General features: G+C 49.4%; 2 protein-coding genes across 3 annotated transcripts; both read right to left on the bottom strand.

The window, feature by feature from the left end:
- Window positions 1–751: 751 nt before the first annotated feature.
- Window positions 752–9796, bottom strand: LOC132452376 (basic helix-loop-helix domain-containing protein USF3). The gene is made up of 7 exons (XM_060044970.1): window positions 9646–9796; window positions 9043–9158; window positions 8877–8908; window positions 8694–8776; window positions 8483–8579; window positions 3464–8370; window positions 752–3194 (listed from the first exon to the last, which is right to left on the bottom strand). The coding sequence occupies exons 2-7, from the start codon at window positions 9087–9089 to the stop codon at window positions 1224–1226; spliced, it is 7137 nt and encodes a 2378-aa protein (XP_059900953.1). The 5' UTR covers window positions 9090–9158; window positions 9646–9796; the 3' UTR covers window positions 752–1223.
- Window positions 9797–9951: 155 nt separating this feature from the next.
- Window positions 9952–15447, bottom strand: naa50 (N-alpha-acetyltransferase 50, NatE catalytic subunit). Of its 2 annotated transcripts, none has more exons than XM_060044982.1 (5): window positions 14976–15447; window positions 13749–13885; window positions 13011–13130; window positions 12858–12924; window positions 9952–11392 (listed from the first exon to the last, which is right to left on the bottom strand). In XM_060044982.1, the coding sequence occupies exons 1-5, from the start codon at window positions 14981–14983 to the stop codon at window positions 11215–11217; spliced, it is 510 nt and encodes a 169-aa protein (XP_059900965.1). In that variant the 5' UTR covers window positions 14984–15447; the 3' UTR covers window positions 9952–11214. The 2 variants fall into 2 exon arrangements, with proteins under 2 accessions (XP_059900965.1, XP_059900966.1); XM_060044983.1 differs by having other exon boundaries at window positions 13749–13882; window positions 14976–15156.
- Between the last annotated feature and the right edge of the window lie 155 nt (window positions 15448–15602).

The raw sequence follows: 15602 nt of genomic DNA, 5'->3' as shown, positions 1-15602 counted from the left end.
TAGCAAAATGCGTTTGACAACAACGCACGGGCCGCACTAACACTTAACTTTGATGTCAAGTAGGGGGCCACAAAATATCATCCCACGGGCCTCAATTGGCCCCCGGGCCACGAGTTTGAGACCCCTGATCTAGAATGTCCTCACGCTAGCCTCACTGGGAGTCAATGAGGCCAACTGAAAATGTACGAAGCGGGGATGAAATTATACAGTTAAACTGATTCTGAAAGAAGTATAGATGATATCGAAATTCTGTTGATTTGTTAAATGTTTCAACGAAGGTTAACGGATAACAATTTCTAGTAGTAGTTGAAGTGTCAGAGAATGGACGGACGCCTTTGCCATTGAAAAAATATTTTGAGGTGAGAAATTGTGGAAGAGTAGTAGTTTGTAGATAATAAAGTAAGGTATTTTCCTGCAGGAAATACGGTGAGTCCTGTAGTGCAAAGTGAGGTTAAAAATATTTTTCGGAAAGGCAGACCTAAAGAAATATGGTCAAGTGAAAATTCTGACTATTTGGACCCTGCACCTCATTATGATTGAGTGTAATTATATGGAATTGGCTAATTCGGATTTATTTGAGGGTAATTTCAATTCTAGATTCACATTGAGTTAGCTGTAGAAGCCTGCATTTTAAGGCCTCCATGTTGAATAATATCCAATATGATTAAACAGAATGCGTCTAACGCCACCTAGAGGGCGTTGTTCAAATATCACCGACACACGTACACACCCACCTCGTTGATAAATGGAAAAGGATGCTTATAAACTTTATTAATCAACTTTGTATTTACAAATACATACATACTCTTGTATGAAACATTGGTATTTACAAAATAGCTTTTGGGAAAATGGATTCTGTACAGTAAACCCTGATATAAGTTAGTAAATTACATTTCTGGGTATTATTGAAAAAAACAGATAAACCTCAGTGGATGTTTGAAATCTTCTTATAAACCTAAAGGTGGATAATTACTACAAGATAGTTGAACCAAAGTATGACATAAGTTACTTATTTGTGTCTCCACCTAAAGATGTAAAAAACCAAAACAAAAATATGGAGTCTATGGAGACGGGGTCTTTAAACCTCAAAGAACACCATCTTTAATTGTGACTTCCTGTCAACTCTTATCCAAATCACTTGCGCCCCCCCGCCCTGTCTTGAAAACTGAAATGGTACCCTGACTACTAGGAACCCCTTCTCGCCATGGCGACCTGCAGGCCAATCAGACGGCGGAGCTGCCGTCGTGGCCCAGGATGTGGCTGATGTTGTGGGCGGGCCGGTTGGTCTGCTTGCCCGAGTCGGCGGCCGAGGCGTTGGACAGCGACAGCAGCGGGGACATGGGCATGGAGGAGCCGTCGCTGGGCATCGCCGTGGCGATCTCCGGGAACAGCGAGGTCAGGCTGAAGTTGGAGAGGTGCGGCGTGATGCCCGAGGCGTTGGTGATGGGCATGGGGGGCATCTCCGGGAGCAGGGGGAAGCTGGCCTGACCGAAGCCCACCGGGCGGGGCGGGGACAGGATGGAGCCGAAGCGGTTGTTGAGGGGCGCGGCGCCACCCTTGTCCCCCCCGGGGCTGGTGAACATCTGGTTGGAGAAGTACTGCAGTGGCAGGTCGCTGGGCAGGCTGGGGTGGGCCGCCGGGGAGTAGGACGAATAGAAGGAGGGCAGGGTGTTCTGCGGCTCCACGGGCAGGAGGGCGGGGGTCCGCGAGGAGCCCGCCTGGCTCACTGGCGGGATGAAGGTGGAGTTGGTGTTGATGGGCGGAGGAGGCGGCGGGGGGTTCATCCCCCCCTCCCCGATGAAGGGGAAGCTGAAGTTCTGCGTGAGGTGCTGGTCTGGGAGCAGGTTGCCGTCCCCGTCGTTGAAGCGGACGATGCTGCTGCGCCGTGCGTCCCCCCCGGACTGAGGCCTGCTCAGCAGCCCCCCACCCCCAGGGGCCAGCGGCAGGTGGCCCCCAGGGGCCAGCGGCAGGTGGCCCTCCGGCTCGAAGGGGTTGGTGGGTCTCAGGGGGCCGGAGCGCGGTCGCTCCCCAGGCCTCAGCTTAGCGGGCAGGTTGTCCTGGCCCGGGTGGCGGGAGCGCTGGCCGGCGGCGGTGGAGGGAGCGCGGGTGGCAGGGGGGCGGCCGCCGGGCTCGCTGTGCGGTATGGGGGGGTGGGGGAGAACGGCAGCTCTCACCACGGGGCTCCCTCCTCCGTGCATGTTCCCACTCCCATGCGGGAGGTGGCCCTTGCTGCCGTCCCCGAGCCTCATGCTCTGGGTCTTCTGGCTCTGGGCTCCGCTGGGACTTGAGGCCTTGGCCTGCATGTCGGCCGCGGAGCCGGCGGTCACACAGCCGTACTCCATGATGCTGACCGGGGGGCAGCACTGCACCGGACGCTGGTGGGCCGTCTGCTCGGGTAGGTGCGGCGACAGCAGGTTCTGCATGAAGCTCTGGTGGCAGCTGTCCTGCTCCCGCGACAGCACGCTCCCCCCACCCTGAGACCCAGGGTGGGCTCCGCTGTAGCCCCCACGAGACCTGCCGTCCCCTGGAAGACCCCCTCCCATCCTGAAGCCCCCCTGCTGCTGCTGCTGCTGCTGCCCCTGAGGAACCCTCTGGGTGGGGGGAACAGGTTTTGGGGTCATGTCCCCTCCGCGGGACCCCTGTACCTCAAAACCACCCAGTTGATGTCCTCCTCCTCCGCTGACCATGGCCTTGAAAGGAGGGCATTCTGAGACTCGCTGTACATCTGAGGAGCCTGGGTGTTCGTGGCGGTTCTGGCTGTGCCCTATGCTGGCCTTCCCACGCGACGTGTCCAGGTAACCCCGCAGGTCAGACTGCTCCGGAGCAGATCCACGACCAGTCTGATGATGAAGCCCCATTCGCTGTTGCTGCTGTTGTTGCTGTTGTTGTTGCTGCTGTTGTTGCTGTTGCTGCTGCTGTTGTTGCTGTTGTTGTTGCTGTTGTTGCTGCTGCTGTTGTTGCTGCTGCTGCTGCTGTTGCTGCTGCTGCTGCTGTTGGTGGTGGTCAGCGTTGGACGAGCTCTTGCCGATGAGGGCCTCCGCAGAGTAGTTGGAGACACGGTGGCGCTCCTGGCGGGAGGGGGTGCAGGCCATGTCGGGGGCCCGGGAGGCAGGGTTGCTGGGCTGCGTGATGAGCTGCTGCTCCAGGCTCCTGGAGCTCAGCAGCCTCTGCATGCTGTTGTGGTCCTGGCCAGCCTGAGGGCACAACAGGAGAACTAAAGGAATTGTATTGTGCATAAAGGGCTTGAAGAAACATAAAAATTGTCTTAAAACCAATTGCAATCCACAGATTCTATTTTTCCCCCGGATATTTATCAAGATTTTCTTGGCCAAAGCTACATTGTTTTTAACACAATTTAAACTCATTGTGCATTTATGGACAGAACCGTGACGAAAGAAAGTGGGATAAAGAGAGAGGGAATGACACACTGCCCATATGCTACATTCTAGGACAACCGACCCACCTTGAGGTGCTCCTGCTGTGCCAGATGCCCAGCATGGTGGCTCCTGGGTCCTCCTGCCTGGCTCTCGCAGCTCTTCTCTGGGGGTCGCACTCCAAAGTGCTGCTGCTGCTGGATCTGCTGCTGGAGGTGCTGTTGATGTCTTGAATGAGAGCTCTGCTGCTGCTGGAGCTGCTGCTGTTGTTGATGTTGTTGTTGGTGTGTTTGCTGCGGATGCTGTGGTAGTTGTTGGTGAGGCTGCGGGTGGGACTGCTGATGGCTCTGCTGTTGGTGTTGGTGGGCCTGCTGCTGGGCGTGTTGTTGATGCTGTTGTTGCTGTGGGTGCTGCTGCAGCTGCTGCTGTTGTTGGACCCCTGGCTTCTCCATGTGATGCGGTTTCTGATGCAGGCCAGCAGGTGAGCTGCTCTGATTGCCTCTCACCAGCCCCCTCTTCTTCTGGACATGCTGTTGCTCCTGCTGCTGCAGCAACCTCTGGTGGAGCGAGTGGAGCTGCGCTGGGTCAGGCTGGGTCAGGTGGTGTTGGAGCTGGTACAGCTGGTGCCTTTGCTGTTCCTGTTGCTGCTGCTGTTGTTGCTGCTGCTGTTGTTGTTGCTGCTGTTGTTGCTGCTGCTGTTGTTGCTGTTGCTGCTTCATGTAAGGGTTTCCACTGAGGTGTTGACCCGACTGGGATGAGGTGTGCTGGGGGTGTCCTTGTGCAACATGAGGCAGGACAGACTGGTTTGGATCAGGCAGTCCTTGGGGTGGACACTCAATGGGACGCAGAACGGTGTTCATGAAAGAGTTTGAGGTGAAAAGGGAGCCAGCGCCATCAGGGTTGATCCTGCTCATGATGGCTGAGGGACCGGGGGGAATCTGCCCCACCATCATCTGGGTGTGGTCGGGGGCTTTTACCTCCATGCGGCTATGGATGGGGGTCGACTGGGGGCATAGCTTGGGCCGCTTCCCAGACGTCAGCATGACCTCTTCCTGGGCCTGTCGTTTGGAGACCTGTTTGACGTGGCGCTCCCCCATACCAGCCTGATTCCTCATGAGGGCACCCTTCAGAGGGGTGTAGTCGTTGAGCTGGACCGAGACAGAGCAGGGGGGCAGGGAACTGTTGGACGACTGAGACAAGTGTGGGGAAGATCCCACAGGGGAGGGGATGGAGCCCTGCTGGCCCGAGAGACTGGGCGAGCCAGGGTAAGGCTGCTGGCTCGAGTTAGGCCTGATCAGATTGTTGACACTCAAACTGGTCCCGCATTGTGATGGAACCAGTGGATGGGACTGCACCTGGGAGTAAGAAATACCCGTTGGATGTCTGGATCCCGTCAGCCCAATAATGGACCCCTCCCCACTCTGAGCTCTGACAGACCCCTGGCTGGGGGGCTTTGTCACCGCAGCCTCCATGGGCTTGGTCGCCTTCCCCTGCGGTGCAGACAAGCCCCTCTCTTGGGTGGCAGACGACGGTGAAGTCTTGGGGGGCTCCCATGCCGTGGTGGCGGAGATTGCTGGAGTGCTGTGGTCTGCGGTGCACCCAGCAGCTCTCCTCCCAGGGATTTCCTGCTCCAGCATAGCCAAGGCTACGATGTCGGCCTGTTCCGACGTAAACGTAAACGTGCCGAAGGAACCAGATGAGGCGTTGATGCCATGCCCCTGAGGCAGCATGGAAGCTACAGAGAAGCCCCTCCCACTCCCACCACCAGCAGACATCGGGGAGTCCGTCTGCCGGCTGGCTGTCATATGATGCTCCATGGTCTCGTGATGATCTAGGATGGTGTACACCGGCGGGGACAGCAGATAGTCCTTCCGAGAGGGCGCATCGAGGTTGGTGGACTCGGCCATGCACTGTTTCTCCAACGCTGCAGAGACGTGTCTCTGCTTCTGGGTCTCCCTCTCTCGGACGAGACCCCGGGTCTGTTTGACGTCGGCCATGCAGGACGGGGAGGGTGTGGACGTGAGCAGGTCCGGCTGCTGGATCAGAGATCTACCGACGGCGCCTGCTTTCCTCATCTCAGTGCTTGTAGGAGTTGTGCCCGGGGCCACGGAGAACGTCAGAACCATTGAGGAGGGTGGTGCGGTGGAGCTCACAGAGGCGGACGGGGAAATTTGTGCTTCTGGCTTGGAGCATGCCTGGGAGAGTGTGGTCTGGGTGCCCTGAATCCTAACTGGCGCCATGCTGTCCGAGACAAGAGGGCTGCAGACCGGAGATGAGACGGTAGACACCGTAGTGACACTGGAGGAGGTGCTACGACCGTCTGTGGCACAAACGCCAGAGACAGCACATCTAATGGAACTGCTAGAGCTTCCAGTGGAGCTGAGCGGCCTCGATAGCTTCCCGGAAGGTTCAGTAGTGGTGGCCTGTGAATTGGTCCGGGGCCCTGTGACTTTAGAGGCAGTGGTGCTATTGCCGACCACTGACACTGGTTTGCTCTTAATGGCCATGGCTGCTGCCACCGCTGTTGTGAGTGTGACCGCAGGAGTGGATGATAATGCACCACTTGGTAGACTCACAATGTCTTCATTTTGTGTAACATTAATACTAGTTGCAGATGTGCTTTGAGATACGCTCAGTGGGCTACTTACAGATGTTGGGCCTTCTTGTTGCAGGGGCTTACTGCATACTGCAGCCTGACTGGAGGAGTTTGATACAGTGATTGTTTTAGATCGGCTCTTGGAGATATTTTCTGGCGTTTTACCATCAGCAGTGACTTTACTACAAGTGGCGGGTGTAACAACTGTGGTGACTGCAGGGACACTATCTTTTACACTCCCAGCAGTTGGGTATTCTACTACAGCAACCACTGGCCTAGCTGCACCAGCGATAGTAACCTGGGCCTGCATACTCTCTCTCCTCTTGGGGGGCTTGGATCTTTTGTTTGCTCCCTTTTTGGCAACAACTTTGCTTTTTTTCTGCCGTCGGGCCTTAGTGGCATCAGCCAGGGGAACAGGCAGGAGGGGAGGAGTAGCCGAAGCCTGTAAGTGTCTGGAGGGGGCAGTGGGTGCTACTTCTTGGACGGCAGGGGCGACAGAAGAGGTGGGCTGTTGCTGCTGCTGTTGGACAACCGAAGGAGGAGCCGCAGGTTTCTGAAGATTCGTCAGACTGGTGATCGTCAGAGGCAGGCCTTGGGAGATGCTCTTGTTGAGGCTGCTCAGTGCCCCTAGACTATTGAGGGCCACATTGGTGGTAGGTTCTTCTGCGGTGGTGGGCTGGACCAGCTGCAGGGTGCTTTTGCTGCCCTGCATGCCTGCTTTATCTGCTGTATTCATGGGCTGCAAAGCAAACACCTGGCCATTCACAGTGATGGTCTGTGGGGCGGCAGACTGAGCAGTCCTGGCAGGTGAAGCCTGGATCCCCTGCTGGGAGGACTTCATTTTGGGTGGAACAGGGCGTGGTAAAATGTGCACCAGCTGTTTCCCTCCAACCGTGTGTAAGTTAGCTGTAGTTGTTGTGCAGTTAGTTGTTGTGATTTGAGTAGGGAGAGCAGACACTGCAGTGGGAAGAGCAGCAGGAACGATGCCAACCTGAGGATTCTGTTGGGCAGGGGCTGTCTGATTGGGGGTTTGGATGATGACGATATGCTGGCATGACATCTGATTGGGCAGTTCCTCTCTAACTGTGGCTTGAGACGAACAGGCATTTCCCTGCTGTAGGATGACCACACTCTGGTTATTGGTGTTCTGCGGAGCGGACACCCCAGACACGCCGGCCCCTGATGGGTTGACCTGCAGCACCTGCATGGTCTGGAGAAGGGGAAGTACTGTTGCCTGAGGCTGGGCTACAAGGGCCGGCTGAGGGAGGGGCTGGGGCTTGGGTTGAGGGATCAGGGCGGTCTGGCGATGGGGAACCACAGACGCTGGTTGCAGCACAGATGGCTGGGGTTGTGACATGACAGCAGGATGGGCCACCACGGCCGGCCGGGGAGGAACAGCACATTGGGGCTGGGTATTGGTCTGTGTGAGGGCTGAATGCAGCTGTGGTAGTCTATGAACAGGCTGTGCTTGGATGTGTGTTGCAATGCTCGCCTGCTGTAAGGGTACCTGAGGTCGTATTTGGAATTTAATGGGCTGGGTAGTGGATTTGTTACCCATTGGACACACGGTCAGCTGCTGAAGCCTCTGATTGGTGGTAGCACCCTCCAACGTAGGCATGCTCTGACAGACAGGCTGCACAGTGTTCCCTGCCAAATGGAGCGTTGTCCATGTGGTCTGTGTGCTGCCGGCTGCCCCAGCCCCGAGGACAGCTGTGTTGCTGGGGATGGACGTGTAGCCGACAGTCCTCATGGCGGTGTCTCCGGAGACTAAAGAGCCCACAATGTCTGCCACCACTGCAGTGGAGGAGTGCGTTCCAGCCTGGGCCACGGTGGCCAGGCTCACGACAGGCTGAGTAGATAGCTGGGACACTGGAGTGGCAGCTATGGTAATGTTATGGGATGGAACGGCAGACTGGGAATGCTGAGGCAAGGAGGTGCTGCCAGCGGGGATCTGGAGTGTGATGTAGGACACGGAGGTCGGCAGAGGGTGGGTCCTTTCCACCAGCCTCAGAGCTGCGGTTTTCTCCAGAGGAGCAACGTTTGCCGCAGGAAGCAGCGAGGGGGCAGAGGACACGTTGACGTGGAGGACCCCGTTGACCCTGAGCCCGGTGTTGGAGTCAGGCCCTGGCTGCACCAGGACCGTCTCTGGGGTTTGTTTTTCGAGGACAGGCTCCTTCCCCGCTGGACAAATCACGTTCCCGTTGGAGTAGACGATGATTCCCTTTGGTAGTTGGTGAGTGGGCGTCACCTTGGCAACTTTGGCACAACGCTGCTTGCCCTTCCAGTGGACAGTGGGGTCCTCCAGGAAGTTGATGTCGTGGGCCTTGAGGAGGTCGATGTAGTGGACGCTCTCCTTCCTCATCTCCTCCATCTGTCGGCGCAGTCTGCGGATCTCCTCCGCTGCGTAGAAAAGCAATGACGTCATTAGTTGGATGAATGCATCCAAAATCACTTTAGAGTGAGACAACATGGACAGCAACATTTGAATGTGTGTCAAGTTGTATTGCTTCACCTTGCACTTTATCACCTCCTTCAAGAAGCATTGCATCATTCTGTTTCTTCAGGTCAGTAATGTAGCGAACGGCTTGGTCCAGTATCATATTCTTACTCTGCAGAAACGCGGTGAGCAGTTAATGAGAATGTCAAGAAACGGCTGTCCCAGCTAATTTTAAAAATGTGATTGGAAGAATTCAGCCAACAAGAGGTTGATAGTTTGGTTTTACCTGTTTGAGTGCCTGGGAACATGGCAAAAGGTTACCAATGCGGTTAATTCCAGCATTTATCTTTTCTTTTCTATGTCTCTCAACTAAGGAACAGAGCAGATACAAAGATCATCCAAGTGTTAATAGCATGTCATAGCTCATTTGAATGCAAGCAATAGTTCACAGCCATGGCGTTTTCATCACCTGCATTGTGAGATTCTTTGTTTTTCTTCTTTCTGCAAGAAAAAAAAAAAATCGAGCATCACATATACAAAATTACTGTTTGGGTTATGTTGTGTAGAAAATGAGGTATTGGCTCCAACGTTACAACATACTAATAATATATTTAGGATGAAAGTTGCATACTTACTTGGGCTTACGACCAGGGGTCTGAGTTTCTGTCATCTCTGGCATCATGTCCTAACAGTTGCCAGGCACCAGTGGACACATCTACCAACTGGACATGAAATCAGTGCCCTGGCCAGCCTATATTAAAGAGGTAAGATGGATTGGGACAGAACATAAACAACCATGGACAGCAGAAATATATCAGTTCCATTCACACATCTGGTGCATTGTGTTTAAATATCCTAGTTATAGAGGTTGGCAGTCCACACATCCTTAAAGATTACGTTGAGCTGTAAACTCTTAGCGAAATGCTAATCAGCTAGTTGAGTCAGTAACATAGCTAACCAGCTAAACTATCAGTGCATACTTTACCATTATATTTTACAATTTGTGAGTCCCAACCATGTCCCTAACCCTTTTAGTTGTCTCCAAATGAGTAGGCATATAGAATATGTAACATCTTGAAACCAGCAGCCCAGTGATAGTCACTTCCAGACGAGCTAAAAGCGTCAGGATAGCCTGGAGTAGCAGGCTAGCTTAGCCTGTCCTGGTATCGAGAATGGTTGTCAAAAAAAACATGGCTAGTGCGCTGCTTTTAAACGATTTTAAATTAGATTTCACTGACCTGTTGCCTTGGCATCTTTGCGGTGTGTCGCTGGCAAAACCGTTGGATTAGGGGCTAGCAGGAAAAGCAATAAACTCATTTCAAAACAATCTGCACACAACCTAACCTAAAGCAGAAAGGGGGAGGTCGTTCCTGGTCAGGAGCCAATGGTCCCGAGGAAGAAGGATCAACGAGCCAATCAACATGCGAGGCAAAATTCACTGTAGACTTCAACCTTACTTATTTTTCTTTACTAAAAAAATATATATAGTTAAAGCCACAATCATCTGCATAATAGCAATGATTGAGGAAAAACTGTATGAGCGATTGCAAATAGTAGTTCCTTTATTTAGAGGTTAAAAAGTCTTACAATATAGAACTCCAGAAAAGATAAAATTCTTCAAAAAAAACCATGCTTTACTACAGCGGAGGAGAACACCTCAGGCATGCACGGGTCAGAGCTCCCCCTGGGCAGTATCTTGCTCGTAAGGCCATGGGTCCACACGCTCCCAAACATCAGTTTAGCTTTAAAGTTTCAGAAATGTAATATGCATAGACAGAAACTGAGGCACTGTCACTCGGTAAATAATTTCAGTAATACTGTATTTTTAATAGATGACCAAATAAAATGCCAAATGAAAAAGATACCCATTCTTTAAAGAAAACACAACCTCTCGAGAATGTCCTACCTGATGCTCAAAATCAAATCACCACCATTGAAAATGATGCCCATTAAGATACAAACTATCTGTACATTGGCATTTTAAATCAATGGACAAAAATAGTGTATGTCATCTGAAAAATCGTGCATTTTTATTTAAAATGACCATTTCAATTCATGTTATTGGACTTAGTTGCAAACCCAGGAGAACCTCTGAGCCATTAATCACCTCAATGTCAAAAAAAAAAAACCCTAGACTTAGCTTAAACCAAAACCCCTATTTTTTTTCCTCTGAAAGTAAATGAGGTGAACAAATCTTCCCACCAACTTGAAACCTTTCTGTTACCACATTCCCCATACGGGGTTATTCTGACTTGAGGATCAGACACACCCAACAGACTGCTCGAAATAAAGGATCCCAGCATACTCCCGATGGCTTGGTGATGGACTCTGAATGTTCCTCTGTTGTATCAACAATATGGAAGTAGGTCTCCATGGTAACCGCCCAGGAGTTCGTCTGTCAGCGATGGTCTTTCAAAAGACTCCCAACATTCAAATCAAGTCATGTTTCTCTTTGTCCAAACTGTTTGATAGATCTTCATCTAAACCGCATAAAAAAAACTCAAAAACAGTATGTTTAACCAACCTCTTGTCCCTTCCGAATCTAAAACGGTTTGATATTGGCAATTTTCTGTAAAGACCGAGTATCGAGTCAGCTTGATATCTATAATAAAAAGGGGGAGAAGGGGAAGGACGTGCTAGAACGCTAAATTAAGGGGGGCCCATTGCGAAATAAAAGCAGCAATTTTCTGTACTTTGTTGATGTTTCCTCTTTTAAACGTCCTTTTAAAGAAAGTGTTGATTGCGTCGACCTGGGGCATCCGTCGCAGTTTTTTTTTTCCTGTGGAGGTGGGCACCGTGCTGCGGCGTCACTCAGCCTTCTGGAGCTCTCCGCTGGGGGCAGCGCTGGGGCTGCGCAGGCTCTTCTGCAGCACGTGGGCATCAGCCGGCTCTATCCTCTTGTAGTAATTCTTTTTCGTTTCGATGATCTCAAAGCCGAACTTTTGGTAAAAGTCAATGGCCGACTCGTTGCTGATCTGCACATGACTATTGGAAAGGGAGAAATAAAGTATTATAAAATGTTAGCTTCCACACACTGAAAAATCACAATCGCGTTTCTAGTAGTGTTGTCATTCACGATACTGGATTTTCTAACTTCGATAGTATACCTGGAAAAATATCGATATTCTATACTATTCTCGATATCAGGGGAAAAGTTTTTTTCAGAAAAGAACGTACCCAAAGTAAATATAGTATATCTCCACAACTGTAAGGGCGATAATGTCATCTTGGTGCCAAAAGAAAGATTGTTTTGCAAGTGAAATATTCAATGTAGATAATACTTGGTTAAAGTGAATAAAGCCATGGAACACCGCATAAGTGGAAGACAACATTTCCACCGGAAATAATTATCAGTTTGTCATTATCAGTTGGTAGCGCTGTCTTACTTTGAGACACAAATAAAAGGTAGACATCTTACAATTTTGACACTTGACACCTCTATTTAAAGTTCAGGGCAAATATAATCGAATGACACCAAGCCAAACACTCGCAAATACAGGTATGGGAACTAGATTGCGCTGAAGAACATGTGTTCTGATTGAAGGCAACTTACCCTTTTCCTAAGAAAGTGGAGAGTGAAGAGTGCAAAGTTTGCAAACACCATGTAAAGTTGCAAAATTTGGCTGAGACACTGGATTATCTGTTTAAGGTGGTTTTATGCGATCAGAATCAACTTTTAAGTGTCAACTGTAGACAAAGATCAAAGGTAAAACTTCATTTTTGGTTGTAAAAAGAAAGGGGGCTTTTCTTCTTAAGTTGTTATTTGCGAGTTTTAGTCACAGAATGATATCGTTTGTCGGAATAAGTGGAGGCTCAGTTTTCATCTGATATATAGTTTGTGCAGGTCCAATTTCGTAAAAAAAGATCGCTAGTGCTGTGCATAGTTATGAAACCCAAAACCGTGTTCTTGCATAATTTGCCTCAATCCAAAGTACTTCCAAACCGGACTCCTCCATCACTACTCTATTTTCCTTCTCTACCTAAACCGGTCGCGGAGGCGCTGCACTTGAGATGCTAGCTGTGTAGGCTAACACCGTTGAATCACTGCCAGAGACCGCACTGCGAGTGAGTGACAGAAGGCGGGGCTATATTCGCCCTGAAGCGATGCGTGTCTGTTAACTCGCTGTCCGAGAGAAGAGAAGACAGCACGCTGATCAATTGCAAATACATCTATTTTGTATGATTTTGCGGAACACAAGGTTGCTCTGCAGTTTTTAAAAACACTTGAATAAATAGCCTTTATATTAACCCAAAATCCACTTGCCCGTTGGGTCAACCAGAAATCAATCTCAACTTGCCCAAATATTACTTTTAGTTGCCCCGGGCAAGCGGGCAACCGTTAGTGTCAACCCCTGTATAGTATTATATAACATTGAGTATTGTATATTTAGCTAGAGAAATGACTGGATGAAAAAACAACACAAATTCTTCTCCAAATTGAGATACTCACAGGTATATGTTGTCAAAGGTACCGTCCTTCTCACAGATGTTAAGCACATGGTTCAGCATCTTTGTACCTACGGAGATTCAGAGGTCAAACTTGTGAAACAAACAGTAACCCCTGTACAATGCATGTTCATGAGTGGAACTGTAGTCTCTGTACCGATTCCTAGTCTACGGTAAGGTGCTAGACAGCCGAGTGTCATGATGTACAGTCTCTTCTGGTTCTGCGAATGGTCCACTCGGCAGCATACAGCCCCCACTGCAATGTCATTGAAGTACGCTGCAAGATAAAACCAAGAGGTTCCACTTTGTCACAAACAGGATGGAACGGTATTCATGACAACTACTAAATTGGGGGGAGGATAGACGTGTAGGACGGAGAAGTGATTACATGTAATAAATAATGAGGTAGCGTCCTACATAAGTCTGGAGGGAGATGTTATTGGAGCATGAGATGCAGGCAATGAATACAATTCAAGCATGCAACACACATCTACTGGAATCTATTAATCAAAGGAGACATATTATACCACCAGGTGTGAGTGTGATTAGCCTTAAAAGCCATTTTGAAAATTTGCCCTATATGACATCACTAGTGGGCGTGTCCACCTAGCTCTATGCTGGATAGATCAGTCTACCAGCCTACACAGTGGACTGAAGTAAACGTTGCTCATCTATCCAGCACAGATCTAGGTGGACACGCCCACTAGTGATGTCATATGGGGCAGATTTTCGAAACGCCTAGTAAGGCTAATCACACTCACACCTGGTGGAATGATATGTCTCCTTTAAGAGGACTTGTAGTCAGATAGGGTTAATTTGCATGTAGTCTGTGGTGCTGAAAATTAGGTATTGTCTGACTTTAAGAATGAGATTATTTTTGGCAAGGGGTTCTCACCTAGCTTGGCAAGCTCTCCCACTTCCAAAACATCTTTGTAAAACTTGTCGTTGTAGCTGACAGGGAAGATGACCTGGTTGAGGCGTTTTAGCTGCTTGATGTTGTGGGGCGTCACGTCCCCGAGCTCAATTCGGCTACTGGAACAAGATCAAAACGGTTAGACTGCTGGAAATATACATTTCATAAAACAGGCAAAAAGACTCGTTGTACATCAACTTAATACCAGAAAGCAGTAGTCTTTGATTTAAGTTGTAATTTACACTATTAATTCATCAATCACAGATGCAGGAATGTTTTCTAAACATTAACGAGTCGAATTCCTGATACGTTTTTAAATTCGGGTACAAAAAGCATTTACAGGAGGAATGGTGTCTTTGACATTTTGCCGTAAAGTAATATTTGACGACAAAATGGTATCATTGATTAGTCATAGATGCGTTGCTGCCCTGAAAAGGTCAATAAGCAAGACGTGTAACATAGACAGTCCTTTCACCCTGTGTATTACCTTAAAATTCCAACAGCAGTACTGCAGTACTGAAACCATCAGTACTGCATTACTGAAATTATCATTACATTCCAATCGCATGGGTCAGATTTGGTGCAATACTTTCATAAAATAAAAATAAATAAATAAAAAACACGCCGTGACTACAGAACCATGTACACACTGGTATGTCATTTCTGCAAATAGCAGTGGTCGCTGTAAAGCAGCCCACCCTTTATAGAGCTCCGATTTCAATAAGCGACCCATGACACTAAAGCTAGTCAACGTTAGCTAGAAAACCGAGGATAAACGTGCTGCTCAACAACCGAGTGGTACAATAACTGCCACTTCATGACAGGATCAACCCTCGGCTGGCGAGTCTATACACAGGAACATGAACTTAATGAGTTAAGCTGATTTCAATTGACGGGAGAAATAGCGTGTTAGCTCCTGCCCCGTGTAGCGTTAGCTGTTAGGTGGCCAGAAGGGCTGACTCGGCTATACGGGAGCAAACCATTTCACCAGTTCACAGCAAACATCCATACGCTGGTAAACCACAGTGCTAGACCCGACAACAGGTCGCCGAACCCCGCTGAAGCAACCGTGCTGAGGTCCGCCGACTGGACCAGCTAGCTTAGCTACACGGCTATCGTTGTCCCCTCCCCGCCTCCTCATGTTAAAAAAAGACATCAAAAAACTTTACTTCAGCGCTCATCCTATCTCTAGCCATGTTGTGTACTCACCCCTTCATTGTGAACCAACGTGAACCCTTAATTTGGATGGGATTGGAGTTTTAAGTTTTATTTTTTGGCCAAAAATAGTTTTTTTTTTAAAGAGTGGGGGTCAGGGATAACTCCCGTTTCACCCTCCACATGTAGCTAGTTGCGGTTCTTCAGTTAGCTTAGCCGGTAGCCGCCGCACTCCTGTCAACCCTGACCCCACGTGCGCATGCGTAGCCATAATATTAGATCAACTATATTTATTTAAATGCTTTAAGTAGCCTACGTTTTATAGGAGTGAAGCTGTAGGTTCATATATAAAGCTATCTGTAAAATAGATCTGAATCCTGAGAGAAAAATAAATGGATAACGATTACACTTTTTTACATACACATTTAGAAGCAAGTTTTCAACGTCAGTGTACATTTTCTTCAATATAATAAATAATAAACGTGACCAGTCTGGGGGCGACTGGGGACCTTCTGGTCCTCAATAACTGTCAGGGGGTTTGCATTTCACCTCCACTGTTAACCAGAACCACAAAGATGTTCATCATAACACATCCAGGGTTTTTAGCAGAATACGTTTAAAGTAAAAATATGTGCACCAATCTCCATAAAAAGTGGAGACAGGTAAAGTAGATTGTTTTAT

Source organism: Gadus macrocephalus, chromosome 23 (genome assembly GCF_031168955.1).
Source record: "Gadus macrocephalus chromosome 23, ASM3116895v1".
NCBI classification, from domain to species: Eukaryota; Metazoa; Chordata; class Actinopteri; order Gadiformes; family Gadidae; genus Gadus; species Gadus macrocephalus.
The sequence above is the reverse complement of the archived record's forward strand: the minus strand, read 5'-3'. Positions and strand labels throughout refer to the sequence as shown.